This window comes from Tilletiopsis washingtonensis, assembly GCF_003144115.1.
Source record: "Tilletiopsis washingtonensis strain MCA 4186 unplaced genomic scaffold FA09scaffold_15, whole genome shotgun sequence".
NCBI lineage: Eukaryota > Fungi > Basidiomycota > Exobasidiomycetes > Entylomatales > Tilletiopsis > Tilletiopsis washingtonensis.
The window spans coordinates 297,046-323,689 of NW_020312012.1; the positions used below are offsets into that span (position 1 = coordinate 297,046).

General features: G+C 68.5%; 6 protein-coding genes across 6 annotated transcripts; 3 read left to right on the forward strand and 3 right to left on the reverse strand.

Moving 5' to 3' along the window:
- Nucleotides 1–47: 47 nt before the first annotated feature.
- FA09DRAFT_330953 (hypothetical protein) lies at nucleotides 48–7,388 on the reverse strand. The gene is made up of 5 exons (XM_025742811.1): nucleotides 6,761–7,388; nucleotides 4,316–6,627; nucleotides 1,929–4,262; nucleotides 1,658–1,868; nucleotides 48–1,604 (listed from the first exon to the last, which is right to left on the reverse strand). The coding sequence occupies exons 1-5, from the start codon at nucleotides 7,092–7,094 to the stop codon at nucleotides 157–159; spliced, it is 6,639 nt and encodes a 2,212-aa protein (XP_025597167.1). The 5' UTR covers nucleotides 7,095–7,388; the 3' UTR covers nucleotides 48–156.
- A 459-nt stretch (nucleotides 7,389–7,847) lies between these two features.
- FA09DRAFT_361612 (WD40 repeat-like protein) lies at nucleotides 7,848–9,504 on the forward strand. Its single transcript, XM_025745379.1, has 5 exons — nucleotides 7,848–8,316; nucleotides 8,396–8,768; nucleotides 8,823–8,977; nucleotides 9,038–9,173; nucleotides 9,226–9,504. Exons 1-5 carry the CDS (start codon nucleotides 7,859–7,861, stop codon nucleotides 9,421–9,423), a joined length of 1,320 nt encoding a protein of 439 aa, XP_025597168.1. The 5' UTR covers nucleotides 7,848–7,858; the 3' UTR covers nucleotides 9,424–9,504.
- Nucleotides 9,203–14,868, reverse strand: FA09DRAFT_71138 (hypothetical protein). Its single transcript, XM_025745793.1, has 3 exons — nucleotides 14,781–14,868; nucleotides 10,566–14,717; nucleotides 9,203–10,498 (listed from the first exon to the last, which is right to left on the reverse strand). The coding sequence occupies exons 2-3, from the start codon at nucleotides 14,692–14,694 to the stop codon at nucleotides 9,528–9,530; spliced, it is 5,100 nt and encodes a 1,699-aa protein (XP_025597169.1). The 5' UTR covers nucleotides 14,695–14,717; nucleotides 14,781–14,868; the 3' UTR covers nucleotides 9,203–9,527.
- A 1,390-nt stretch (nucleotides 14,869–16,258) lies between these two features.
- FA09DRAFT_361614 (hypothetical protein) lies at nucleotides 16,259–18,807 on the forward strand (the record flags this gene model as incomplete). The annotated part of the gene is made up of 10 exons (XM_025745380.1): nucleotides 16,259–16,409; nucleotides 16,493–16,648; nucleotides 16,708–16,810; nucleotides 16,865–16,962; nucleotides 17,017–17,189; nucleotides 17,251–17,352; nucleotides 17,411–17,533; nucleotides 17,589–18,084; nucleotides 18,137–18,258; nucleotides 18,313–18,807. 10 exons carry the CDS (start codon nucleotides 16,259–16,261, stop codon nucleotides 18,676–18,678), a joined length of 1,890 nt encoding a protein of 629 aa, XP_025597170.1. The 3' UTR covers nucleotides 18,679–18,807.
- FA09DRAFT_330956 (CBF-domain-containing protein) lies at nucleotides 18,780–21,328 on the reverse strand. The gene is made up of 6 exons (XM_025742812.1): nucleotides 20,895–21,328; nucleotides 20,546–20,832; nucleotides 19,881–20,494; nucleotides 19,451–19,822; nucleotides 19,159–19,397; nucleotides 18,780–19,105 (listed from the first exon to the last, which is right to left on the reverse strand). The coding sequence occupies exons 1-6, from the start codon at nucleotides 21,291–21,293 to the stop codon at nucleotides 18,809–18,811; spliced, it is 2,208 nt and encodes a 735-aa protein (XP_025597171.1). The 5' UTR covers nucleotides 21,294–21,328; the 3' UTR covers nucleotides 18,780–18,808.
- A 1,633-nt stretch (nucleotides 21,329–22,961) lies between these two features.
- FA09DRAFT_309993 (WD40 repeat-like protein) lies at nucleotides 22,962–26,633 on the forward strand. Its single transcript, XM_025740620.1, has 6 exons — nucleotides 22,962–23,304; nucleotides 23,371–23,531; nucleotides 23,690–23,882; nucleotides 23,937–24,167; nucleotides 24,251–25,916; nucleotides 25,973–26,633. Exons 1-6 carry the CDS (start codon nucleotides 23,184–23,186, stop codon nucleotides 26,400–26,402), a joined length of 2,802 nt encoding a protein of 933 aa, XP_025597172.1. The 5' UTR covers nucleotides 22,962–23,183; the 3' UTR covers nucleotides 26,403–26,633.
- Nucleotides 26,634–26,644: the final 11 nt, after the last annotated feature.

Sequence of the window (26,644 nt, forward strand, 5' to 3'; positions counted from 1 at the left end):
GTTCGCACGGCAGTCGCAGATGCGGGCAGGCACACGGCGCGGCAGGTCAGCGCATAGATGTAGCATTGCGTAGGTATCGGGCACTCGCAGCACGCAGGCCGGAGCGATCTCGGACGTCGGACACCGAGGTCAGGTATGGACTAGGGCCGGCTGCGCTCATGCGTCGAGGAAGACGCGGCTCAGCGGCCGATGCGAGGCTCGCAGCGTGTCCTGGCGGCGCAGGCTCTTGCGGCCGCTCAGCGTACCACCGGGCCCTGCGGCGTTGCTGAGCGCCTGCGCCATGCGCTCGCCACGGTCGCCGCGCACGCCGCTGCGCAGCTCCTTGATCGCCTCGTCCAGCTGGCCGCGCCCGCCGCGGTAGCTGCCGCGCTGCACGCCCGAGCTGGATGCGTCGCCCATCGTGGCCGCCGCCGAGGCGCCCCAGGAGCGGAAGCGCGAGCCCGGCGCACCGGCAGTCGGCGTCAGGTCCGAGCCGACGGGCGAGACGACGTCGGCTGCCTCGTCGGCCTCCTCGATGGTGACAGCCAGCGCGGACGGCGCATCGACGCTGCTGCTCGCCGGCTGGCTTGCCTCGTTCGCCTGGCTTGCCAGGGGCCCGCGCACCTCTGGCGCCGGAGGCTGGGGAATGCGCAGCGCTGCGCCGCGCAGAGCAGCGCCAAACTGCGCCTTTGCGCTCTTCTGCGCCGCCAGCTCGGCCTTGCGATCGTGCTCCAGCACCTCGGCCTCGGCGCGCATCAGCGCCTGCCCGAAGCTCGCAATGGTGCCGAAGAACTCCTCGGGCCGCACCACGGTCGGGTCGTCGCCGTAGTACGCGACGAGGCGCAGCAGGTCCGCCTGGATGTGCTCGCCAGCTGACTGCAGAGCGCGGACTTGCGAATTCGTCGAGGCAAGGAACTGCGTCGTCGCCGCGAGGAAGCGGTCGCCGGCAGAGGCGATGCGCGTGCGGCTGAGCATCTCTGCCTCCTCGCGCACCTGCTGCTGTCCGGCCAGGATGGCCGTGACCGAGGCCATGATCGACTGAGTCGACAGGCGCGCAGCCGCCTCGACGTGCGAGCAGTCGTCTAGGTACCCGACCAGCGCCTTGTCGGCGCGGTTGAGCACGCGCACGAGGAAGTGCAGAAGCGTCGGTGTGGCTGGCGTCGGCACCGCAGGCTTCGTCTCGCGCAGCTTGAGCAAGTCGCCCAGCTGGAAGCCAGCCGCCGAGCCGCGGAACGTCGAGCCGTTGAGCATGTTGCCGAGCAGCAGCACAGTCTGCAGCACGCGCTTGAACTTGTCGCTCGCGCTCACTTCGTCGACGGCGTCGCGCAGCACCTTGAGGTCGGGCTTGAGCTCCTCGAGGTCCATCTCGAACTTGCGCATGAACACCATGCAGCTGAGCCGCTCGCTCAGCCGCGGAATGCCGACAATCTCGCGGAAGTACTGGTCGCCCTTGCTCAGCGCGCTGATGTCGCCGTCGTAGTCGCGGATGAGCTCGGCCTCGTCCGGCGTGGGCAGGCACTTCTCTAGCGCACGCAGATTGTCGAGACTCAGCCGCTCCTCGTCGAGGTCGAGGATGGCCTGCCGGATTTGTGGGAACGTGTGCTTGAGGCGCGCCAGCAGGATGCCTGACGCAAGTTCTGTCAGACAGGCAGGTCGACTTCTCGCCCGGCACACTCACCGACGCTGTGCGCGCGACCAGGGTCGATGATAGTCGTCGGGCCTTGCTTCTTGGCGGTGGCGGCGGTGGCGGCCTTGACGACTGGCGCTGCTCGATCCAGAGCAAAGAGACTGTCGACCTCGTCGATGGGCAGCTCGATGGGGCTTCCCGGCAGATCGTTCCACACGGTGCGTGCAAGCACCTGGTTCGGCAGCTTCGTCCAGAAGAGCGGCTGACGGGCAGAGTGAGATGAGTCAGGAGATCGAGAGCTCGTATGCGCGCTCGCACTCACGCGTCGCTTCTTCTGGGGCAGCTTCGGAAGCTTCGGAGCGCTTGGCGGTGGTCGGGCACCTGGAGGAGGCGGCGGCAAAGGTGCAGTGGGCGCACCCGGTGGCGGCGGTGGCGCAGGGGCAGTGGGTGCGCCTGGCGGCGGAGGCGGTGGTGGTGGCGGCGGTCCGCCCATGCTTGCGGGCCCAGCGGCTGCCATCGGCGGCGGCGGCGGTGGCGGCGGAGGAGGTGGACCAGGAGGTCCGGAGGCCGCCGAGCCTCCGGTCGCAGGCGGCGGCGGTGGAGGAGGAGGTGGTGGCGGAGGGCCCATTGCACTCATGGCGACGGGCATGGCTGCCGCTGCTGGCGGCGGTGGTGGCGGCGGAGGCGGAGGAGGAGGAGGACCGGCAGCGAACCGATCCTTGCCGGCAGACAAATGTCCATCCGATGCGGCAGGCGGCGGCGGAGGCGGCGGAGGCGGCGGAGGCGGTGGCGGGGGCGGCCCTCCTGCGCTAACTGCCATCGCAGTCGCAGGCGTTGGCCCTGATTCGACAGCTGCGGCGGGTGGCTGTGGAGCACTGCGATGGACGGACAGCGACCGTGTTGTCGTGCCTGCTCCGACTGGCGGTGCGTCGAGCTGAAATTGCAGCAAGAGCGCCTGAAGCCTGCTCATCTCGCCCTCGAGACGAACGATCTGCGCCTTGCTCTCGCTTAGCGCCACGGCGTGCTGCTCGGTGAGCGCCGTTGCCTGGGAGCGCTGCTGCTCTGTAGCAACGATCATCTGCTCCTGCAGCCTTGCCAGGTCCGATCGCAGCGTCGCGATGACAGAGTCCTTCTCGCCGAGCGCGTCAATAGATCGCTGTGCCATGATGTCTGCGTCGACCTCGTTCTTGGGCGCAGCGCTCGTCGCTGCCTCCTTCGTGGCGTCATCGGTGCTGCCAGCGCCCGTGGCGGACGTCGAGGCCTGGAATCTGCCGTACACGGCTTCGAGCGCCCGCTTGAGGTACTTGATCTCGCGCTCGCGTGCCTCGACTTGGCCTTCAGACTCGGCGATGCGCTCCTTGTGCCGGGCAATCTCCTCCATGAGGTTCGTCCACTGCCGGTTACGTTCGAGACGCTCGCGCTTTGCTCGCTCCTCGGCATCTGCGCCGCCTCCGCGATCCGCCGGGTTAGCAGCAGAGAGCCGGTCGACCTCCGCCTGCAGCTGCAGCACCTGCTTCTCCTTCTGCACCAGCCGCTGAATCACGCCGGCGAATCCTTCCTTCTCGCCGCGTCTCTTGGCGTCCTGCGGCACATCTCCGCCAGCGACGGAGGCGAGATCGCGGTCTGCCGAGAGAGAACGTGGCAAGCCTCGGAGGGTGTTGGCCTGCGCGATCGACTCATTGAGCTCAGCCTTGAGCCGTGATCGCTCGTCGCTGAGCTCCTCGACCTTGGCGCGGAGGCCCTCGAGCTCCTCGACGAAGCTGCTCGGCACGGTGCTCGTGTCGCTCATGCGATTCGCCTTGATCATCGCCTGCTTGCCGACGATGTGCTGCACGCTCGACAGGTACTGCCGCATGAAGCTGCGCCAGCCGTCGTCAAAGTCAACGACCTCGACGGAGTGCTCGAGGAACTTCTCCAGGACGAAGAGCAGGTCGGCCTTGAGCTGGTGATCGATGTCGCGCGCCAAGATGCGCGTCGTATACGAGACCATGCTTGCGATGAGCGGATAGAGGTCGGGACTGTCGAGTTGTGCGGAGCGCAGCAGCTCGCCCACCTCTCCGAGCGCACTGACGCTGACGCTCTGCGGCGTCCGCGACGAATCGTCCTCGACCTCGCCGCCCCGTCGGACAAGGCGGTCGTGCAGCTCGGACTGGTCCTCCTGCTTCTCCTCGGCGAACACCTGCAGCTGCACCAGCAGTGCATCTGGCGGCTCGACGTAGCGCAGCCCGACCATCGCTTCGTTGAGGCCGCGACGAGCGCACTCTTCGCGAAGCGCGACGCGCTCCTCGAGATCCTCCGGGCTGTTCGTGATCGCGTTGATGAGGACCATGGCAGACGTGCGGTACTCCCACATGGCTGCCTCGTCGCCCTCTCCATCCTCATCGGAGTGCGAGCCCGCATCCGACTCGGCGCCCGTCGTGCTGCCGCCCACGTTGAGGCTGCTGACGAGGAAGGCAAAGCGGAAGCGGTCGCCGGCTGCGACGGCGAGCTCCGACAGCGCCGCACAGACGAGTCGGTGGCCATCCGCAAGGCTCAGCACACAGAGCGCGGCGAGCACGTCTGCGATCTGCGAGCGCAGCTTGTAAGACGGTGCGCGGAGGCTGTATGCGATGAAGGTGACGAGCATCGGCTGCTGAAGCACGCGCTCGAAGCCCAGCTTAAGGGGGGTCAGCGAGCGCTCGTCAGAAGGCTGCACTACGCGGAACTCACCTCGGTGTTCATGAGCGTGCGCAAGCATTTGATGCACTCTGCGAGCACGACGTCGCTCATCTCCTTGCGCTCGCGCTCCTTGCCCTTGCCGCGCGAGAGCAGCGGCTCGGTCTCTGTGCGCAGCAGCGCCTCGAGAGCGTCAAGGCCGCGCGCATCGAGGAACGCGGCAATCCAGGTCAGCTTGGCGGACGAGAGCGTGACGCGCAGGCTGATTAGGTGCTTGACGAGGTCCTTCCGGCCCAGCTTGCCAGAGAGCAGCGCGGTCGGATAGTAGGCCGGGCTGTCTCTCTCGGTCGCCGCAGAGGGAGCGCTGGAGCCTGCCGCTGCGGTTTGAGACCCTGCAGCAGCGCCACCGCCCCACCAGCTGCTCCACAGACTTGCTCCATTGCCGCTGCTGCCGGTGTGCTGGGCGCGGAGCAATGCATCTGCCGCTTGGGTCGGCGCCTTGCGCTCCATGCTGTCGTGGCTCATCGTTGGCGACTCGGTGCTCACGACTGTAGTCGGCCGGCCGTTGCTGGAAGGCGCGGTGAAGCTCGTCGCCACGCTGGTGCGCGGGCTTGCTTCATCTGCCGCTTCTCCGCTGCCGCCCGTGTCCGCGGTCCCCCAGCTGGCGATGCTGGCGATGCTGAAGCGGTTGCCCCACATCAGCGCCGTGCTTGCGCGGCTGAGCGTGTCGGCGATGCCGCCAGGCCCAGCTGCCTCGTCCGCCGGACGCAGCGCCGTCGGCGCGCGTGCTGGCTTGGAGCCACTGGCGCTGCGGGATGGTGTGGCCGGCTCGACCTCACGCGCCGACTCGTTCTGCGCGATGAGGAAGCGCTTGCGGTCGTCGGGTAGAGCGAGCATTGCGGTGCGGCTGCTGCCTTTCATGCCAAGGTCCGCCATGAGGACCTCGAAGCGCTTCGCAAGGGCCTCGCCCTCGAGCACTTCGCCGCTCTGAGTACCGAGCATCGGCGATGTCATCGCGGCGGAGGCCAGCGTCGGCGAGACCAGCCCGGTGGGCGAGCGGGGCGTCTCCTCGAGCTCGAGCGGCCCACTGACGCTGACGATGCGGCCGCTGCGCCCCAGTGTCGCTGGTGCGCCCGGCGGTCGCGAGCCCGGCGTGCCAGGTGCTCCTGGCGTGCGCGGTGGAGCGCCACTTGCAGCAACAGGAGGATCTCCTGCTGCGCCAGCGCCCCACCCTTCAAACATCCGAGACAGCCTGGCTGTCGCAGTGTGCGGCGCGCCTTTGCCGCGCGCTTTGGGCGCCATGATGGCAGCACCGGCCGCCTGCGACAGCGAGCCTGTTGCGCCGCCAGCGCGAGTCTCAGCCTGAGCCGCAGTGGCGGCTGCGGCCGCGGCCGCCGCGCTCTCCGCCGAGGTGAGGGTCCGTGAGCCATCGTCGGAGGTCTGAGGCACCATGGCGGGCGCGCCTTTCAGCGTTCCCTCGCCAACAGGCTCGTCCTCGTCGCCCGCGATGCCGGCGTCGCTGCCCAAGGCATCGAGATCCGCGTCGCCGGTGCTGCTGCTCGCGCTTGAGGTTGACGCGGCGGAGGACGAGGACTTGGTCTCGAGTGCGGGTGCAGCTGCGCCACGTCCGATGCTGGCAGCCCACAGGCTCATCATGCCTGGCTTGGCCGCGCTCCGGCTTGGAGTGCCGGGCGTCAGAGGTGGCTCGACAGGGCCTGCCGAGCGGGTGGGCGACTGGCTCGGCGCTCGGCGAGCATGCTTCTGGAAGCCCAGCGCTACTGTGCCGAGGCGGTTGAGCCAGCTGGCGGACACTGTGAAGAGCATGCCGGGGTACTCTTCCGGCGGTCCCGGCAGCGTGAGGAGATGCTGTGGCAGCGGCGTGTCTGCGCGGATCGGCGGCGGTGGCGGCATCGGCGAGACGACGTATTCCGCAGGCAGGTCGGCCAAGGCGTACTCCACCCTTGCCGACTTGGATCCTTGCAGCACTACGCGCCGCACGCCGAGTTCATCGCACACAGCCTCAACCAGCTCGGAGGCAGTGCTGCCGGACCCAGTGGCACCTGCAGCAGGATCTGCAGCAGCAGGCAGGAAGCACACGCGCCCATCCCAGCCGTCGTACACCTCCGGCACGTGTGCGAAGCGCAGGCGCACTGCCAAGCCAGGCGCGCCGCACACCAGCCGCAGCCGCGGCGTGTGCAGATGCGATGAGAGGATGAAGTCGGAGAAGCCAGATCCGCGCGCTGAACGCAGCGTGCCAGCGAGTGCGGCGGCTAGCGGCGCGTGAGACGGCGGCAGGGTGCCGTCGGGACGAGGCGCCAGGAGAGCGTGGAGGAAGGTGAAGACGGGCGTGTCCAGAGGCAGCAATCCTACGTGCCAGGAGGAAGCGCATCAGCAGTAGCGTCAAGACGGCTCTCAAGAGCAAGGTCCGTGCTCTCATTCTCCGCCAAAGCGCGCCAATGATCGGCGCGACGCCGCGCACACGCCTCGCCAGGGACTCACCATCGCCCAGCCCTTCCAGCTCGCCGTCCTGCCACTCCCTGTTCGGCTGCGAGCTCTCAACGGTCTGCAGTGCCCAGCTCATGCCGCTGGCATCAATGCGCCAGATGGCGCCTGCCGAGCTCGCGGCAGCGGCATCGGCGGCCGTCTTGGCGTCGAAGTGGTGGCCAAAGACGCGCGTGAGGGCGCGTGCGTTGGCCGGGTCGGCGAGCAGCGCGCCGAGCAGCAGCTCGACGGTCGTCTCGGAGCCATCGCTGTGCGCGTTTACGGGCAGCGAGGCGCTGAGGATGGTCGCATTGTCGGGCAGCAGGACCTGCAGCAGGTCCTGTGCGCGCATGGCCCGGGCCGCGCGACTGGCCGCCAAGCAATGCGCGCGGCAGGGCCGACGCTCGCGGCGTCCGGGAGGCGCAGAGGACTGCGCGACGCAGGCGGCTCAGGTGTCGCTATCGGTCTGGGCCGCCAGATGCGGAGCAGGCGGGCAAGAAGCGCTGTCGCCTCGGCGCAGGGCAAGATGAGGCGGGCGGTTGCGCGGAGAGTGGTGGAGCGGAGGGAGGATGCGCGCGAGGCGCGGCGGCCGTTGGAGCAGCGGGGCCGTTGGCGCGTGCGTCGGCGGGCGGGCGGGTGGTTGTGGTCGTGCGTCGAGGGTCAGGCCTGGCCCGAGCTCGGACATCCCTCCATCGAGCGCGAGCATGACCCTCACGCTACGCTCACGCTGGCCCAAGCGAGCACCGAGCTCGCAGCATCCAGACCCGATCAACAGCAGGCACGCACCCCGCACTCGCGTGGAGGCGCAGCACGAGTCTCGCTCTCCAGACGCGCGTCTCTGGCACCGCCTCGCGCCAGCCCCTGATGGAGCGCATCTCCGCGGAGCTCCGCGCGGCGCCGCGGCCCGACTGCCGCCAGATTTTGCTGTTCCCACGCTCATCAGAGAGCCATGCTTCGGAAAATGCGCCCCGCAGGGGCGCATTTTCCCGCGCGCGCCCCCGAATATTCGGCCGCGCGGAGCGCGCGCCGGTCGGAGCAAAAGGCGGCGCCGCGCGGCGCCGCTCCTCCTCTCGCTCTTGCCTCGCTCTGCTCCACATTCACACCACTCTTACTGCCATGGACGCCGCCGCCGCACCCGCACCCAAGCTGCTCGGCCTCTACGAGCAGCCGTGGCTGCGCAAGTCGCGCCCCGCGCAGCCGGCACGCAGCGTCGCACTGCCCACGGCGCCGTACCTGACGCACCTCGCGCTGCTGCCCGGCGCGCCCGCCGTGCTCGTCGCCGCCTCGTCCGACGGCGCGCTGCGTGCACACGACCCGGCATCGCTGGCGCCGCTGGCATCGAGCACCTGGCACGGCGGCAGCATCTCGGCCCTCGCGGCATCGCCGCAGGGCGCGCTGGCCGCCGGCATGGACGGCACCGTCGCGCTGTGGGACCCGCGCGTGGGCTCGGCGCCGGCGCTGCAGCTCAAGGGCCCGGCCGATGCGCCGTACCTCAGCGTGGCCATTGCGCAGAATGGCACGTCAGTCGCGGCCGGCACTGAGCTGAAGGGCTACGAGGCGATGATTGATCTGTGGTGAGTGCAACGCGAGGGCGCAGCCCTCTGGAGAAGCAAGGCTGCGGGTGACGTGCAACTCACGCTACGCTTCTCTCAGGGATTTGCGGAGCGCCGCAAAGCCCGCGTACATCTACACCGAATCGCACTCGGACGACGTGACGAGTCTCTCTTTCCACCCGTCCTCGCATGCGCATCTGCTGCTCAGCGGCAGCACCGACGGCCTGCTCAGTGTGCTCGACACGCGGGTAAGCGACGAGGACGACGCGGTGCTCGGCGTGGCGAACACGGGCGCGTCGGTGGCATCTGCAGGCTGGGGCGGCAGCTCGGCGCAGCAGAGCACATCTGCTGGCGCAGAGATGCAAATAGACGGCGGCGATGCCGAGCTGGACGTCAAGGAGGCACGCGCCGAGGGCATGGGTGGCTTCTGGGGCGTCAGCGACATGCAGACGGTCAGCGTGTGGAACGAGCAGGTGAGTCTGGCGCTGGTTTGAGGCGGAGCTCAGTGCTCAACGACTCCCGGACAGTTCGACGCGACGCTGCCGTCGATTGACGTGCGGACAGTGCGGTGTCTCGACTGGGAGACGGACTACTGCATCGATGCCAGCGATGCTCGCGCGCTGGCGTGGGACGGCCAAGGAGCCGATGCAGACGGCTTCGTGTTCTGGGCCGGCTCAAATAGGTGCGTGAAGTCGCAGAGCGCTGGTCCGACTGTGTACTCACCCGCAGCTCTGAATGCCAGTGGACGTGCTGCGCTCGTGCAGACGGGCAGTGGCACCTCGGAGAGCTCAACGCCATGGAAGGTGCTCACGCTCTTGCCCGACACGAGCGCCGGTGGGCACGCCGATGTCGTGCGGACTGTCTGCTGGGACCGACCGGTGAGCTCGATTCTGGCAGCACCGACGACGATGTGCTCACAAGGCCTTGCAGAGCCGCACGCTCTACACCGGAGGCGAGGACGGCCTGCTGTGTGCATGGGACATGACCGCCGCCGCCGCAGGGACGGCAGACGAGTCCTCTTCGCCGCTGCCGGCTGGCAGCTTTGCCGGCTCGTTCGACAGCTCGCCAGCTGCCGGCGGCGCATCGCGGAAAGCAAGCAAGCAGCACTCGCGGCATACGCCCTACTGACACATACGCGCTTGAATTAAGACTCTTGCACGGCAAGGATAAGGACGCGCCAGACCGGTGACATCGGAGCCGAGAGGGCAGAAGGGAGTGTGGGACCGAGGTGGTCAAGCAGGAGCGAAGCGAGTGTGTGGGGCACGGCAGCGGGCGAGGCGCCGGCGGGAGAAGAATGCGAAGCGCGGGCAGTGAGGAAGCGGGCGTAGGGGTGTTGCCAGGCTGAGGAAGAGGAGACGGGAGAGGCACGAGGCGGCAGCAGCGGCGTCGGGCGCAGCGCTCGCCGCCACGCTCCGTCGAGGGAAGAAGAGGCGCCAGTGGCGCGTCCGCGCCGCCGCATGTAGCCTGACTTGAGTATGCGGAGCACCGGAAGCAGGCGTCTCAAAAACTCGAGCCGACGACGGCAAGCGCGGCACCCATGCCCCACAGCACGAGGATGCTGGCCAGGATTGCGGCGATGCGGTTGTACAGCACGAACGGCTCAAGCTGGCGCCAGCGGCGCAGCATGGCACGCAGGCCGAACTCGGTGCGCGTCGCCGTCGCCATGCGCTGGTGCGCGAAGGGAATGGCCCACGAATCGTCCGCGAGGGTGGTCTGCTGGTGCGTACCCTCGTACTGCTGGGCGTGCTTCTCGTCGTGCACGTCCATCTGCGGGCTGTACGAGGCCGGGCGCGGCGCGGTAGCCTCCTCGAGCACGGCGCGGAGCGCCGAGGCGCTGCCGTGGTGGCCATTGCCGAGGCGCGGCGAGTTGAATTCGGCGCCCGGGTCAGGCGACTCGTCGATGTGGCGGACAGGCGAGCGGAAGAGTGCCACCTCGGGTGCGGAAGAAAGCATGCCGCTGATGGACCGCGAGCGCGAGGTCGGCACACGCTCGGCGGTGATGGCGTCGCGCGAGGGCTGCGAGCGCAGGTGCGAGCTGCGCACGGCGTTGAAGGCCGCGTCGGCGTACATCGACGAGCTGCTCTGCTCCCGGCGCAGACCGCGCGAGCCGTTGCCGAGCGAGACATCGTGCGCGGACTCGAAGGCCGTGCTGTCCTGGCGGTTGGACTCGCTCCACTGCGGCGAGTGTTGCGGCTGCGGCATGCTCTCGGCTGCGTCGCGGTCGGCTGCCTCGCGCATGCTGTCCTCGTGCTGCCAGAAGGCCACCTTGCCTTCGCTCGGCGTGATGAGCAGGCCGTCGCTGCCGACGTACCAGCCGCCGATGAGCCACAGCCACGGCATGCCGAGGAAGCCGGCAAAGAACAGGCTGCGCGACGGCAGCGTCTCGCCAAAGACGGCAGCGGGGTGGCGCAGCGGAGCCAGCATGCGCGAGCGCCGCTGCTCCCGCCGTGCGTCGAGGTTGGTGCTGACGCCAGCAGCGCGCAGCAGGTGCGCCTCGATGGCAGACGTCGGCACGAAGATGCTCATCGGCCGGCCTTGAGCCTGCTCCTGAGCAACGCCGCGGGCGCGTCTCTCCTCGACATCGATGACGCCCTCCTCCCACGTCTCGGCGTCGTGCAGCAGGACGCGGGCGGAGCCGCTGGCACGCTTGTTGGCTCCGGAGGCCCAGCCGTACGGCACGATGGTGGCAGTCGGCGGCACCGACGCGCACGGGCGATGCGCAGGGCGCGAGAGGATGCTGCGGTGGCGCAGGCCCTCGGCCTCGCCGGTGAGGTACTGATGCGGCAGAGTGGCGCCAGGCATGGCCTGGCTTGCAAGCAGCCGCAGACGGTCGCGGCTCGCCTGCATGCCGCCGTCTCCGTCCTCGAAGTCGAGCCACGGAGAGCCAGGCGTGGCAGGTGAGCCGGCCTGCTGCATGCCTTGGTCCTGCGCCGGCATCTCGCCCTCTGTCGTCTGCTGGGATCCGCCAGCGGCCCAGAAGGGGCCGAAGTGCAGGCGCGGAGTCCAGCCCGTGGGGCTCGCTGCCACGCGCGGCGACTTGAGCTCGTCCAGGGGAGCCGGCTGCGCATTGGGCTCTGCGTCCTCGCCGATGTTGAGGTGGATCTCGTTGCCGTTCGACAGATAGCGGATGCGCGAGCGGCGCTTGACACGCTTGGAGCTGCGGCCTTCCGTGTGCGCCGCCTCCGGCATGGTCGTGGTCGGCTCGTCTGCCGCCTGGAAGGTGGCAGCGTCGGGCAGGACTGCCGAAGCTGGCGCCGATGCGACACCGCGGTCCGACTTCTTGAGCTGCTGGACAATGCTAGCGAGGTCCTCGCGCGAGCGGGAGCGGCGATGACCTTGGCTGGTGCGGCGCTCAGCAATGGCAGCCGCACGGCGCGACTGCACGTCACGCTTGTCGACGAGCGTGAGGGAGCGCATCGGCGTCGGGCGCGAGTCGGCAAGCGCGTCCGAGCCGGAAACGGCACTGCTGCTGGCGACGCTGAAGAACTTGTTGCCCCAGCGCAGGTTCGACAGGGCGCCCCAGCCGGTTGTGGTGGAGTTGTGTGCCTTGCTGCTAGGCCGAGAGAGGTCGCTCGTTGCCGCAGGGTCGAGGACAGAGAGCGTCGAGTTGCGCTGCGTCTCGCCAGCCGCAATGGCCACCTTTGCACGCACGGGCGCCTGCAGCTCGATGGACACATCCTCGACCATGCCAGGCAGGGGCATGCTGGCGATCGGCGGCGTGACGTTGCAGGCAAAGCCCTCGATGCTCGACGAGAAGCTCGCCGAGGGCTTGAGAGGAAGTCTATCCGATACGGCTGCCGATGCGAGCGGCTTGGACATGCCAGCAGCCGTGTCGGCAAGCGCTTGTCGTGCGTCGGTGAGGTGCACGCGCGCTACAGTCACGTCAGTCTCGTGGCGAGCATTGAGGCCCATCGTCGGCAAGGACGAGTCTTCCTTCTCAACGACGGCCGGTGCTCCCAGATCGAGCCCAAGACCGATGCCCAAGTTCGAAGCGAAGCTTGGCTCGCTCTCCCGCACGATGGGATCAACGAGCGCCTCGTGTAGGTTGAGTCCAGACGCCTGAGCGTGCATGCCGCCCTCGATCGCGCGTGCGTAGGCGTCAGCTGCCGAGATTGGGGCAGCAGGGCTGCTTGAGGCCTTCGCCACGTCGAGGAGCAGAGGCGACTGCGGCCACGGACCCTTGACATCGCTCATGCGGCGTGCCCCGTTGTAGTGCAGCATGGACCCGGCGCCCTCGGAGGCGGCGAACGAGGTGCGCGGTCGGAACAGCTCGTCGGCAGCGTCGGTGCTGTCGCTTGAGATGACCATCGGCTCGTGCACCGGCTCGTCTGAGTCGGCATCGTCAGCCGCGACGCCGCCCTGCGAACGGATCCACTGGGCAGTCTCGCTGCGCGGCATGCCGCTGACCGTGCGCTCGCGCCGACGCTCGTGCACGCCTTCCTCGGACGGCGAGCCGGTGGCCTCTTCGCGGATGGTCTGCTGCGAGACACCGGCCTGGCCCTCGCCGGGAGCGCTCATGAGACGGCCCATCGAGGCAGAGTTGGGCGCGGCGAGAAGTGCATCGGCAGCAGAGGCACGGCGTCCCTTCGTGGCGACGCTGAAGAGCTTCGAGAAGTTGCCGACCGGCGATCCCACAGAGCTGGCCGTGGTGTGCGTGTACTCGGAGCCTGCAGCGCCAGTTCGAGCCGTGCCGGGCTCAGAGAAGAGAGGCGAAAAGAGAGTCGACGGCGTGGCGCTCGTGTCGCCAGAGTCAGAGAGTAACGGCGATGCACTGGCAGACTTCGCACGCTCCGTTCGCTGCAGCGCCGCGTACGCAGCAAAGTCGTCCGCAAGCAGGATGCCGCTCGAGGCTCGCGAGGCGCGCAGGTCCTCACGGCGATGTGGCTGCGGCTGCGGGAGAGAGCGGTCGGAGGCGCCCAGAGAGAGACACAATGCGTTGCTCGACGGCAGCGGAGGCGGGACCTCTGCCAGTGCAGAGTCGTGTGCCTCGCCGGTGGCTGCTGTGATGGCAGTCATGAAGCTCTCGATACTGCCGCTGCTGTCGCGGTCGCCCTCGCGCTTGGCAGCCCGAGCGGGCGCCTGAGCCGTTGCGAAGGACGCAGCACCTGCAGAGGAGGCCGTCGGAGGGCGGAGCGGTGCTGAACGAGGATGGGGCTGATGGCGGAGGTGACGCCGGTAGTCGTACTCGTCGTCCTCATCAGCGGCCACCTCCTCCATCGCCTCGCTGCTGCTGCGGGCTGCATCGAAGGAAGATGCACGGCTCTGGCTCGGACCAGGCGCATCGAGCACCTCGACACCAAGCGCATAGTGGCTGCCCGAGGACGCGCTGGTCGAGTGCGAGTGCGCGCTGCTGCCCTCGCCGCGCAGCTGCTTCGCCTGCGCCTTCATGCGCTGCTGGCGCACCAGTTGCGCAACGTCTGCGTTCGAGGGTAGGGCAGGCAGAGGCTCTGTCGGCGGCAGGTGAGGCGACGGCCCAGAGGCGAGAGACAGAGAGGACTTCGACGACGAGGCGCGCACCAGCGGCGGACGGCTGAGGCCAGCATCGACACCACGGCGCGTGGCGCTGAGCGGCGTCCGCGGCAGCGGGCTGTCGTCGCTGTCGATGTCGCCGTCGTCGGTCATGTTGCCGCCGTGCTGCGGCGTCACGGGGCTGAAGTAGCTGCGCGTATTCAGCTCGTCGAGCTGTGCCCGCTGCTTCTTCTTCGCGTCGGGCACGGCGCCGGGGCGCAGGAAGTTGAGCGGCGCCGGCGGACGCTTGCGCTGGCGGGTCGTCCAGCTGGCTGCCGTCGCCATGCCCCGCGGCGACGCAGGCGAGAGGGACGGCGAGGCGCTGGTCGCAACGAGGCTCGGCACATTCGGCACGCCGAGCTCGTGCATGCCACTGCCTGGCATGTGCGTGGGCGTGCCGGCGAGCGACGACGTCGGTGCGCCGGCGCGCGAGGGCGTCGGGTTGCTGGGCCGCTGCGGCGTCGGCGCCAGCGAGCTGGCTGCACTCACCGCTCGCGGTGCCTCGCCGTCGTGCGACACATATCGCCGGTGGCCCTCGAGGCTGCTCACAAAGTCAAAGCTGAGGTCGAGATCGACCTCGTCCGACGAGACGGCCGCACGCATCTCCGACGCAATGGCCTCGCCGTCCAGGCTCAGGCCGAGCCCAGTCGGCATGCCCTTGCCGCCGCGGCCTGCCAGCTCGGCAGGGATGTGGTAGGTGTGCTCCTGCAGTCCCAGCTGCTGGTCCACCATGTGCTCGTCGTCGGTCGCCTCGGCGCTGCCGTTCAGCCACAGCCCGGCGCCGCTGCCGCTGCCGAGGCCGAGGCCGTGCCCGGCGGCCGGACGCAGCGCGCTCGTCTTGCGCCGCAGTGTGCGCTCGACGGGCGATGCGCCGGCATCAAGGTGTGCCATGCTGGCGGGTGCTCCAGAGGAGCCTGCGGAGAGCGCCGTGAATGAGCCGTGGTCCGGCGCGCGGCGAGCGAGTCTGTGGCGCTCACTGAGCAAGGGTGCTCGGGTGGCCTAATGGGCCCGGAAAGGGCTTCGCTAGGCAGATGAAGGGAGAGAAGGGCCTCGAGTGGCGGCTGCGATGGGCGACAACACGAGTGTCGAATCTGCACGCAAGGCAGGCGCGAGAGGCCGGCGCTAGAAGGGGGCGCCCAGGGGGCGAGTAGGCGGAGCAGGGCGCGTAAGGAGCGTGATGGGGACGGAGCGTCGTAAAAGGAGTGTGGGCCGGGTCGGGAGGGGGTACGGGAGCGGGAGTGAGAGAGGAGTGGCTGGCGAGAGGAGCGCAGAGGCGGACAGCGGCCACACAGAGGCGGCCCAGAGGCGCGCATCAGGGGGCGGTACAGGCAGCGAGGCGCCCTCAGCGCGGTGCGGCGATCAGGGCGGTGGCGCCAGAGCCGAGCGTAGCGCTGCGGCTGCGTGCTGCAGCATGTCATCCTGCTTCTCGTGCAGCAGCAGCTGCAGCGACAACACAGCCCGGGCGAGGGCCGGGCCAAGTGCGGCACCGGCGCCGGCGAGGAGGGCGAGGAGGGCACGTCGGGCGGCGCCCGTGTCGCGCCCAGCGGCCGTCCGTCCGCCTCGCCTGCCCGTCGTCAACGCGGCTCCGGTGCGCCAGAAGCACATCCAGAGCAGCCCAGTGCGGCCGCGGCGGCGCTGGCGCTGCTGGCGGAGAGCGGGCTGTGCGGCTGCTGTCTCTGGAATGCACGGCGGGGGCCGGCGGACGGCGGCCGCGCCCTATGGACAGCCGGCGCGCGGACGGTGCGCTGCGGCTGGTGCCGGCGCGGCGGGCACGGCGATCTGCATGCTGGGCTGCAAGCGGTGCCGCAGCGCTGCAAGTCGCTCGGAGCGGCGGCAGGCGGCTGCGAAGGACAGATCTCAGCGGCGGGCGGTGCGGAGACGAGGCAGCACGTTGGGCGGGCGCGAGGCATGCAGCGCGAGGAATGCACGGCGCGCCGCCGCCGAGACGCCGTTCACGCGCCGCGCGACGCTCGACGCTCGCGCTGCCGGTGCTCCTCAGCGCTCCTTCTGCGCCCCATCGAGCCATGCGTAGCGCCCAGACTGGACGTCAGGCACATGCAGCCACACCGCAGCCGAGCACCGAGAAAGCTTATTCGCGCAGCTGTTGCCTGCTGCCAGTGCCAGCGTCACGTGAGGCCGTGGACCCTTGGCCGGCCTGGCCCCGGACGCGGCGTTGCACCGCTGCGCCCGGCTGCGCGCCGCCTCCGCTGCGCCGACTCCGCCGCCTCTTTCCCCCGCACTCAGCGCCCGCTCGCGGTACCTCCCGCACCACCACCGTCCAGGTCCGCACTCCGCCGGCTCGCGTTCGACGCACAGACGCTCCCTGTCTTCTGTCAACGTCCACGCGCGGCCCATCTGCGCCGCCTCCGAAAAGCCATTGCTCTGTGCCTCCTTCGCCGTCTCAGGGACCTGCGCGGGCGCCTGTATCCGCCGAGGCGAGCTGGGGTCGGGCGCGATGCGGGGCCGTCGCGTGGCCGTGTGTGTGGCCGCCGTCGTCGTGCTCTGCGTACCTGCTTGCGCGTGGCCCGGCTACGGCTCTCGAGTCGAGACGACCGCCCGCAGCCTGATCTCGACGCGCGATGCTGAAGTGGCCGACGAGGCGCCGGGTGAGCAGGCGTCGCGAAGCACTGCAGACGGGGCCCTGCGCTTGAGCCCCATGCAGCACATGCTCACGCTGTGGACGGCGCAGTCGCCCCTGAGATTCTCTCTGCTTCGCACCCGCTGCTCTTCACCGCCTCGCACGCGGCGCTGCAGTCGTACCTCTCCAAGCCCGACTGCTTCCGCCTCGCCGTGCCGCTCACAGACTGCGACACGCTGGAGCGCGACCCGGAAGCTCGCGTGCGCGGTGAGCGCATCTTGGACAGCTGGAAGACGCTCAGACGCCGTCTGACGAGCTCTTCGCAGCTGCCATTGAGCTCACGCGCTGCGAGCTGGCGACCGCCCGCCTGAACGCGCCGCTGGAATGCCTCGACCTGTCGCCGAAGCGGGCCGCGGAGGCTTGCGTAGAGTGAGGGCTACGACTCCCGGCCCGAGCCTTCGCATCTGACTCAGGCGCGTCTAGAGCACTCTCGCGCAGTCCTCAAGCCTGGTCCTCGTACAGCGGACATCTGCGTGAAGTCTCCGTCCTGTGCCACGCCTTCCGGCACAGCGAGGCGCTGGGTGCGTCGGGCCTGGAGCGCCGACATGGCATCTGCTGACGTTCACTTCGCGCAGACGAAGCCCGGAAGATCTACGCCAGTCTTGCTCGCGAGAAGCGGGCTCTGCTCTCGATGCTTGTGAAGCACGAGAAGGCCGCTCACGAGCGCAGCGACCAGGATGCGTCGAGGCGCACGGACGAGCACGAGTCTCGCCAAGCCACGGAAGCGGCAGCGCGCGAGATCCTTCGGGTGAGATAGCAAGCTGCACCGCTTCCGTATTGCGCCGTCTGACGCCTTGGCTTCCGCTCAGGATCTCAGCACCGAGCTCATTGCTGGCGTCGGTGGCTGGCAGCGCGCTGTGCAGGCCCAGGAGCAACGTCTTCGCGAGATGCTTGCCGACCTCAGTGTTCAGGTGCGTCAACTGGAGCTGACGCACAATGAGTACTCGTGCTGAGAGTCATTCCGTTCAGACCTCATCAGACATCAGTACCAAGCTGCATGAGGTCATCGATGATCTCGTTGCAACGTTGGCGAAGGCCTCCGATGCCGCTCACGCACATTTCGAGCTCGGGCTGGAGCGCACACTTCAGCAGGTACGCGGCTCCTGCAGCATCGCACCTCTGATTCAGAGCTAATCATACGTCGCAGCACTCCGCCTCTCTGTCCGTCCATCTCGACGAGCCTACGCAACAGCTCGCTCAGCACGTGGCGCACCTGCACGACGCGGCCATCGCTCTGCACGCCTCTTTGACGGAGGCCACCGGCGTCTCTCGCGAACTTCACGACGCCTCCATCAGAAGCTTGGAGGTCGTCCGAGACACAGGCGTCGAGTCTGCGGCGCTGCTGTCTCAGCTTCATAGCGGCCTCTCCGTCGTGGATACTGCGCTGGAGCAGCACAACTCAGCGCTCGGATCGGCGACCTCGAGACACGCCGAGCAGGTCGCAGAGCTTCAGGCAGTGATGGACGACCTCACACGCAAGCTCAAGGAGCAGAATGAGTCGTCTCATAGGCGCATGTCCATCACCGGCTGGTGGACGCCGCTGGCCCTGCAGCTGCTCGGCATCTCCACGCCAGGCCGCGAGCCGAGCGGCGAGGCGTGGGATGAGCAAGCAGTTCGTCTCTTTGGTCGTGCTGCAGAGCTAGGTGAGAGTCCATCGCAGCTTCGGCCAGTCATGCCGCTGATCCAGAGGTCTAGCCCACCTCCGTCCGCTCCTTCCGGCTGCTGCCGTTCCGGCACTGAGCCTCTTCCTGCGCGGCACGGGCCTCGCCGTGCTGATGACCGCTCGTGCTGCCACGCACTTCTTTCGCCTTGCTCTGGTCAGTCTGCTTCGCACCGCTGTCATATCCCATGCTCATATCCTGTGCCTCTAGATGCTCGTCGTGTGTCTCTTCGGGCTGTCTTGCCGCAGACTGCGACCCTTATGGGCCCGTCTGCTCGCTCGAGCGTCCATCTTCGACCTGCGCACCGAGCACGAAGACGTCGAAGTGGCTGCGCTCCGCCACACGCCACCTGCCCGCTGGCGCGAGAAGGCACCGAGTCCCGGAGCTCGCACGCCATCTCCAAAGCTGCCTGCTCTCGCTGCCGCCTTCACTCAGCCTCGAGTCGATGCGACTCCTGACCGCAAGCCTCTGCGCGAGCACTCGCACCAGCGCGTCCTCGGCCCGCGAGCGTGGCCACCGAGTCCTCGCAGCGCCCCGCACGATGGGCCTGCCTCTCCGTACTTCTCTCGCAGATGACCACCGCATGTCTCATACCCTCTGTCCCAGCATCCTGATCGTCCTCAGCGTCACCTCTCTCACACACATCGCATGTACATCACCCATCACCGCACATGTCCGCCAGCAGAAAGCATCCTCATTGAGCCGCCTAGTAGGCCCATAGCCGCGCGCACACGTCGCGCGTGTCGCGCTTCTGTGCCTTGTTGACCTCGTCCATCGCCTCTCTGGCCTCCTTCTCCTCCTCGTCTTCCTCCGCAGCGCCATCCGCGCGTGCGTGCTTCTTGCCGGCAGTCTGGGCTGCAGCAAAGAGCGCATGCTTCTCGAGCGAAGGGAAGGCGCTCTCCGGCAGCGCATATGCCAGCGCAGGCGCCGGCAGAACGCGCACCTCGCCGTTGGCCTTCGGACGCGGAGGCTGCAGCGTGCGCTTCGTCTCGGTCTCGAAGAGCTGCGCAGCACGTCAGGAGCAAGTTCCGCTGTGCTGCGCAACGCCACACTCACCGTGCCGTACGTCACGTCGAGGAAGTCCTCGAGGTCCCAGCGCTCCTTGGTGAAGGGCTCGGCCAGGATGCGAGCCATCGTGCTCACACCCTGCAGGTAGTGCGCCTCTCCGCCGGCGTGAGCCTCCAGGCCCTGATTCTGAGCCGCGGCAGCCGAAGCACCCAGCGCCGCGAGCTCCCAGAGCGACGACTGCAGCGCGCCAGTCTTGTGAGGGTCTTCCTCTGTCGGGTCGTACGTGTCTGCGCGAGGGCCGTCAGCGTGTGCCTCGAGAGCGGTCAAGGCCTGGACTCACCCTCGATGCCGGCCGGGCCTGCGCTGAGACGGTCACCATCCACCTCGCGGTGAATCATCTCCATGCAGCTCTTGTGCCGCTTGCACAAGTTCCACACAAACGGCACGACGGTCACGGCCGCAGCCGGCGGCGCGCGCAGGGCGGCGCGCGAGAGGCGCTTGGCGAAGCTGGCGATGAGCGCGGCGGAGAGATGCGAGGAGGAGAGGAAGGTGTCGAGCAGACGCAGGAAGCGCGCGCGGTAGCGCACGTGCATGAACGGGGGTGCGGCCAGCAGGAGCGTGTAGAGCTTCGTGTAGAAGGACGGGTAGAGCAGGTTGTGCTCGATCATCAGCGTATACAGGCCATTCAGAGCGAGCAGCGAGGTTGCGCCACCTGCGCGGCGTGTGAGGTCAGTGGGCAGACGCGTCTGAAGTGAGCCAGGCAAACTCACCTGCCTCGAGACACTCGACGAGCCAGTCAACTATCAGACGCGGCTTGACCATGTGCGGCAGGATCTGCGCGTGGAAGCGCACGAGCACCTCGTGCGACAGCGCAAGCGGGACATCACCGCCGACGTGCTTGCCATCGACGGTCTTGACCAGCAGCACAGCAAGCCAGGCAGCGCTGAATGCTGCGCGCTGCGGTGCGAGAGTGTGAACCGCAGCGTGCACGGGCAGCGCTCGCCGGCCGCGCCGCCGCGCATCCTTGGCCGCGCGGCTCTGCGGGTCCTCGCTGGCCTTAAAAGCCGCTCTCTCTTTCTTCGGCTTTCCGCTCTCCTCGTCAGAGTCTGAGAACCAGTCCTCCATGTCATCACTCGAGGCGTCGTCATCCTCCGGCTCGCTGCCTCCGCCATCGACGACCTTCTGCTTCGCCGCCGCCTTCTTCTTGGCCGCCTTGGGGCCCTTGAGCTTCAGCCCGGTGGGCTTGGCAGCCAGCTCGGGTACGAAGTACTCGTTGAGATCGGCCTGCACCTTCGGGATGGCGGTGAGCAGCAGCAGAAGCTGCGTGCCGTTCCGCCGCAGCGGCGCGGATGCAGCGGACGTGGGCGGCGCATGCAGAATGGCACTGAAGCGACGTCAGCTGCGGATCCTCTCCAGCTCCCTGCGCCTGGCTCACCGGACCTCGCGGCAGACGCAGTACCGCACGTCGTCGAAGCACTCAAGGTACGTCTCGGCGAACGTCTCGCGCACATCGGCCTCGAGCTCAACGCGCTCGGAGCCAGCGCCGCGCAGCGATGGCGGGCCGGCCAGGAGCGACAGAATCAGAGAGCGGAACGGCGACTGCGACCACTCGCCCTTGGCCTCGGCGCTGGCTCCTGCCTTGCCGGCTGTGACGCTGCGCATGGTGGAAAGCGCACTGCTCGCAGAGCGCTGCAGGCTCAGGAGCTGCTCCAGCGCGAGGATCTGCAAGAGCCTGTGAGCTGGCCGCTCTGGGTGTCCCTTGTCTCTGAAGGGCTCAGACTCACTCGCGTAGCCTGGTCAGTGTGGCCGAGCAGCTGGCATAGCAGCTGCACGGCGTCGTTCCAGCGCTGCGCCATCCAGTGTCGCACCTCCTTGGCGGCATCACCCTGCTTCGTGGCGGCGACGAGGCGGCCCTCGGCGTCGACAGCGGCATCGATCGGGATGCGGCCCGCGGAAAGCAGCGACTGTAGAGCATGCACGAGCACAGCGACGGCCTTGGGCAGTGCAGCGTCGGGTGCAGGCGCGGCGAGCGAGGGGATGAAGTCGAGCAGCTCGGCCAGCGGGTTGAGGTCGGTGGATGCCGAGAGCGCGTGCTGCAGCGCAGCGAGGCGCGCAGCCTGCGGCGTGGCCTTGGAAGAGGATGCGGCAGAGGCCGACGCGGCGGTGCGAACCTTGGCGACCATGGTGTGTGTGAGTCGCAGGGCACTGGAGATGCGGTGAGGACGACGGAGGAGCGTCAGGGCGCCGTGAGCAGGCCGGCGCTGCCGGCGCCGGCGCGCGACTTTTTTGGATCGGCGAAGCGCGGCCGCCTCGGCCGACGCGCAAAGCCGCGGGAATGGGGCGGATAATCGGCGCCCGAGGCGCACGGACGTGCCTCCGCGGTGAAAGCACATCCGCCCTCTCGCGCTCGCTCCTCGAGCTGCGAAGGCCATCGCACGAGGCAGAGTCAACGGCCGCTCTATTCCAAGTACGCAGAGACGAGCACGGAAGAGATCCTTAGTCTGTCTACATGAGTCCAAACCAGAGGCAGCTCGAAGCAGGAAGATCTGCCCAAACCTACATGCACGATCAGCACCCGGCCTTGCTTGACTCATTCGCCTTGAGGGGCCGTGCCATCTTGTGGCCGGATGTGAGCGACATGCGTCTTCGTGAGGCTCAAAGACCGCCTCTATGGCATTTCGAGCCCAAAAGGCAGTCAAACTGACCCACAGCAAGGCTGTGCGAGCTCTTCGGAGCCTTTCGAGAGACGAAGGCGAGATGCGCGGGCCGCGCTGCGGCTGCCGCCGACGAGAGGCGCTGCTGTCGGGCCTAGTCGACTCCGAGCCTCTGCTGCGTCGCTGCGCTTGAAGCATCCTTGATGTTGGCTGGCGAAGGTCGATCAAGAGGACGATCGGCTACTCGGCCTCTTCAAGCCCGACGGCCGGCTGGGCGAGCCGCGGCTGTCGTCTCAGGCAGAGGGCGGAGCTGTAAATTACAGCTCAAAGTCAACAAACGGCCGAGACCGTGGCCGACCGCGGCCGTCGGGAGCGTCAGCCGCAGGCGAGGCAGGAGCAGGCGCGGGGTGAGCTTGCTGCCGCTGCTGCACGCTGGCGAGCAGGAGCAGCCGCTCAGGCGCACGCTTCTGGAGATGCTGCGGCATGTGCTGCGGCATCCGCGGCGGCGGCGGCGGCGGCCGTCGAGCTCTCGCACCGCTCGCCTCTCACTGCGGCGCTGCTCCGCACCTGCTGCTCACGCCCAGCCCCGTGCAGCAGCGGCTTCCCGAGCGCGACGTTCCGCGCTGGACTGAACGCAGACGGTGCGGGCGCAAGCTAGCCGAGAGCAGCCACAGCCGCAGCAGCGATCGACCGCCATGCTGCGAGGCCTTGCATGCGATGGTGCCTCTCTTGCCCGCGCCGGCCGGCGGCGGCGTGCATGCGCTCGAAGGGTCGCTGGGTGCTGATCACCGCGCCGGCCCTCTCGGTGAGAGCACATGCAGCCCTCAGCAGCCTTTAGCCGCGGCTGGCCGCCTGCAAGCCCTTGCCGGGCCGGCCGTCAGCGAGCTCGAAGGCGCGGCGTCTCACACACTTCCGCCTTGCCGAGTGCGCCTTATTGCGCACGCTCAATGAAGCAAATCGTGCAGCTCTGTGGCGGAAGGAAGCGAGCTGAGGCAGACGGCGTGCAGGGGGGCGGGAGCGGCGCGGGCTGGCGGCTCGAGGCGTGCCTTGCGCCCGACGCGTCGAGCCAAGCGCGCCTCTCTCCTCGCAGCGTGCAGCGGGCAGAGGCGGCATCAGCAGCGTGTCCGCACAAGCGCCACGCCGACGCCGTCCTCGCAAAGAGCACCCGGCCGGCCAGCCGAGCTCCTTGGCTCAGCACCACCACCTCCTCGCACCTGCCCGAATCGTCTTGTGCTCAGAGCTGCACCGCCGCCGCGCCGTACGCCCGCACCAAAGACTCGCTCGAGCGCGCTCATCCCGGCACCAGGCGCGCCGCGCGTGCACGTGGCACATCTCGGCCCTCCAAGGCCCCGCTTTCCTCTGGGCGCACCGCTCTCTCTCTCTCCCACACCCACTCGCACCCCACACACCGCCGCCACGATGGTGCGCAGCGTCACCTTCGAGATCCACTGGCACAACATGGAGCCCATCTACGCCTGCTCCTTCCAGCCCGTGTCGCACTCGCAGCTGCGCCGCGTGCTCGACCACAATGCCGCACAGGGTGAGGCGGCGCGCCGGTACTTGGTCTGCTGAGGTGTGTATGCTGATACTCCTACCCTGCTCACAGCTGCCGGACTGCCGCTGGGAAAGACATTGGCAGACGCTGCAGGCGGCGCAGACGGCGCGGCAGGCGCCAGCAGCGCCTCGTCGTCGAAGCACGCGCTGCCCATCATGGCCGGTGGCCAGAGCTGGAAGGTCGCCACGGCGGGCGCAGACAAGAACGCAAGAGTGAGTCGCAGCCTGTGAAGGACGCCGTCTGTCGGCGCAGGCGAGTGCCCGCCGCCTCGAGGCAAGGCCAGAAATGCGCGGGACGAGGCGCTGTGGTGCCGCTGCACATCTCGCCGGGTGCGACTGGGTGCTGAGCCGTGGCTCACCTCCTTGCGCAGATCTGGCAGATCCACCCCAACATCCCATCTCCTGCGGCATTGGCCGCAGCAGCCTCGACGGGCGGAGGCAGTGCACTGCCCGCGCCGCACCCGCCGCGCGTGGAGTACCTCGCGACGCTCAAGCGGCACTCTGGCACGGTCAACTGCGTGCGCTACTGCCCGCGCGGCGAGCTGCTGGCGACGACTGGCGACGGTGCGTGAGGGCTGTGTGCGCTCATGCCGGCTATCTGTTGACAGACTCGCGCAGATGGCATGGTGTTGCTCTGGGTACCTGCCGAAGGACCGCCGACGGGCTTTGGCTCGAGCGGCTCACTGGAGGTTGACGGCGATGCGGAGTTCGCCAAGGAGCACTGGCGAGTGCGCACAATGGCGCGGACCAGTATGAGCGAGATCTACGACATGAGCTGGGCGCCCGACGGCGAGACGCTGCTCGTCGGCGGCACCGACTCCGTGGCTCGCATCATCAATGCGCACGACGGTGAGTAGGCGAAGCAACCCAGCAGCTGGCGCTGGCGACAGAGCAGCATGTCCGCTCGCGATCACTGACATCGAGCATCGTAGGCTCCGTCATCCGCGAGATCGCCGAGCACAGTCACTACGTGCAGGGCGTCGCCTGGGACCCACTCAACGAGTACATCGCGACGCAGTCATCCGACCGCTCGGTGCACGTCCACGCGCTGCAGCTGCGCAACGCGCTCGAAGCGCTGGGCTCCTCCAGCACTGGCATCAGCGGCGTGCAGACTATCAGCAGGCACAGCCGCATGGATCTGCACCGCCGCAGCGGCAGTGCCAGCGGCCAGACCGGCTTCCTCTGGGACCCCAGCGCCAAGCCGCCGATGCGCCGCGCCAGCAGCCACGCCAGCCACGCGAGCGACACGGAGGACCGCCGAGCGGGCAGCGAGGCTACAAGCTCAGCACCTACGGGCTCGAATGGTGGCCCAAGCATGCCGCGAGGCCTGGAGCGCACGCGCAGTGGGCGCAGCGCTACGCCGCACGAGCCTGTCGCAGCCTACCTGCCGCCTGGCTCAGGCGTCCAGTCATCAAGCAGCGCAACTGCGACGCCATCCGCCCTCGGCCGCGCCGTGACGCCGACTCCGGTGTACCCGCAGAGCCCGGCCATGTCGAGCGCAAGTGCGCACCCAATGAACCCGCCTCTGCACACGCCGTCGCGACGATCGAGCTTCAGCGGCTCGCAGGCGGACGTGCTGTCGCCGATCACGAGCACGACTTCACTGGCGCCCGCTCCGGGCTCGGTCGTTGACCCGTCGGAGAAGTACATCGATGGGCCGGCCTCTGCCACCCGTGCAGCATCTGCGGCGATCAGACGCAGCGTCTCGCGCACACGAGGCACAGCTGCTACGCGCAGCCCTTCGCCGGTCACGCCACTGCCGGCCATCCGTGCACCGCCCTCACCCAAGCAGCGCATGGCCTCGGCGGCTGCGGCGGCCGGCATAGACCAGAGCACGCTTGCACGAGCCGGCATGCGTCTCTACGGCGACGAGAACTTCAGCGGCTTCTTCCGGCGGCTGGCCTTCTCTCCGGACGGCGCGCTGCTGGTGACGCCGAGCGGCATCTTCGACGCGGCTACGATGCCGGCCAGCCCTACGACTGGCGTTGCAGCTGCGACGCGACGTGGCTCGGAGAGCGCAGACGTGCGCAGCAGCCCAGCCATGCGCAGCGACAGTCCTGCCGCGCACCCTGGCGCCTCGTCATCTGCGGCCATGGCTGCCACGACCGCTGCTGCGGCCACATCGTCGGGCGTGCGCAGCACCGTCTACATCTACGGCCGCGGCAACCTGCACCGCAGCAACGCGCCGCTGGCGCATCTCTCCGGCCACAAGACTGCGAGCCTGGTCGTGCGCTTCTCGCCCATCCTGTACGAGCTGCGCGAGGGACGCTTCGGCTCGGGCGACGACGGCGGCGGCATGGCGCCTCACCCGACTGTGCCGCTCGAGGTCGGCAAGCAGAAGACCGTGGCGCTTGAGAGCGCCGCAAGCCGCGCTGGCGGCGTCGCGAGCAGCAGCCGCATGGGCGACGGGGCCGCCGCTGCGGATGCATCGTCCGCGTCCGCACCGCCGCCGCACGGCGTCAGCATGATCGGCCTGCCGTACCGCATGGTCTTCGCCGTCGCGACGCAGGACAGCGTCTGGATCTACGACACGCAGCAGGGCGGCCCGCTGTGCTGCTTCTCGAACATGCACTACGCGAGCTTCACCGACCTGTCTTGGTGCGTCTTCACGTCGCGGCGATGCCTACTCATGCTGACTGTCTTGCCTTGCACAGGTCGCCGGACGGCCAGACGCTCATGATGTGCTCCAGCGACGGCTACTGCTCCGTCTGCGTCTTCGACTACGGCGAGCTCGGCGTGCCGCTGCCCTTCGCACAGCAGCCCAGCCTGCAGAGCACGCACGCACCGCAGTCCGCGCCCATGAAGCGGCCCGCCTCGTCGGCGACGTCTCCAAACCTTCCGCACGTAGCTGCCGCGGCCGCGCCGGCCGCAGCCGATGCGGCTGATGCGGCGGCGCACGCATCGAGCGTGGCGAGTGCGCTGGGTCTCGGCCTCGACACGAAGAACGCTCAGCCACCGACGCCGACGTCGTCGGACACTGGCTCTGCGCCGATGTCGGCGCCAGCCTCGAGCGCGACCGAGGACGGCCAGCCGAAGAAGAAGCGCCGCGTGGCGTTGACGCTCGAGGGCCCGCTCGGCAGTTGAGAGCTTGCGAGAGGAGCTATCTCTGCTCTTGCTCACTCACGCCTCGTGCGTCTCGCGCTATGCTCGTGGCATGGCGTGCTCCTCATTCCTCATTGCTCCCTCGTCCGTCTACGCTTTCATCACCTCTCTCTCTCTTCTCTTCCCTGCATCAGCGTCTCGTCCTCTTCCCGGTCCCACCCTTCATCGCACACGTCCCGTCACGCCCCGTAGTCAATCGCATACATAGTCATCATTGTCGCAGG

Coding starts and splice junctions, on each gene's coding strand:
- FA09DRAFT_330953 (XM_025742811.1), bottom strand. CDS start 7,094: ATGCGCGCACAGGACCTGCTGCAGGTCCTGCTGCCCGACAATGCGACC. Junction 4,263..4,315: donor GCACGCTCATGAACACCGAG/GTGAGTTCCGCG, acceptor ACCCCCCTTAAG/CTGGGCTTCGAGCGCGTGCT. Junction 1,605..1,657: donor TGGTCGCGCGCACAGCGTCG/GTGAGTGTGCCG, acceptor AACTTGCGTCAG/GCATCCTGCTGGCGCGCCTC.
- FA09DRAFT_361612 (XM_025745379.1), top strand. CDS start 7,859: ATGGACGCCGCCGCCGCACCCGCACCCAAGCTGCTCGGCCTCTACGAG. Junction 8,317..8,395: donor GAGGCGATGATTGATCTGTG/GTGAGTGCAACG, acceptor CGCTTCTCTCAG/GGATTTGCGGAGCGCCGCAA. Junction 9,174..9,225: donor CTGTCTGCTGGGACCGACCG/GTGAGCTCGATT, acceptor AAGGCCTTGCAG/AGCCGCACGCTCTACACCGG.
- FA09DRAFT_71138 (XM_025745793.1), bottom strand. CDS start 14,694: ATGGCACACCTTGATGCCGGCGCATCGCCCGTCGAGCGCACACTGCGG. Junction 10,499..10,565: donor GCTCATCACGCCGAGCGAAG/GCAAGGTGGCCT, acceptor CGCAGCCGAGAG/CATGCCGCAGCCGCAACACT.
- FA09DRAFT_309993 (XM_025740620.1), top strand. CDS start 23,184: ATGGTGCGCAGCGTCACCTTCGAGATCCACTGGCACAACATGGAGCCC. Junction 23,532..23,689: donor GCGCAGACAAGAACGCAAGA/GTGAGTCGCAGC, acceptor CTCCTTGCGCAG/ATCTGGCAGATCCACCCCAA. Junction 24,168..24,250: donor CATCATCAATGCGCACGACG/GTGAGTAGGCGA, acceptor CGAGCATCGTAG/GCTCCGTCATCCGCGAGATC.
- FA09DRAFT_330956 (XM_025742812.1), bottom strand. CDS start 21,293: ATGGTCGCCAAGGTTCGCACCGCCGCGTCGGCCTCTGCCGCATCCTCT. Junction 20,833..20,894: donor ACACTGACCAGGCTACGCGA/GTGAGTCTGAGC, acceptor AGGCTCTTGCAG/ATCCTCGCGCTGGAGCAGCT. Junction 19,823..19,880: donor CGTCGAGTGTCTCGAGGCAG/GTGAGTTTGCCT, acceptor CACGCCGCGCAG/GTGGCGCAACCTCGCTGCTC.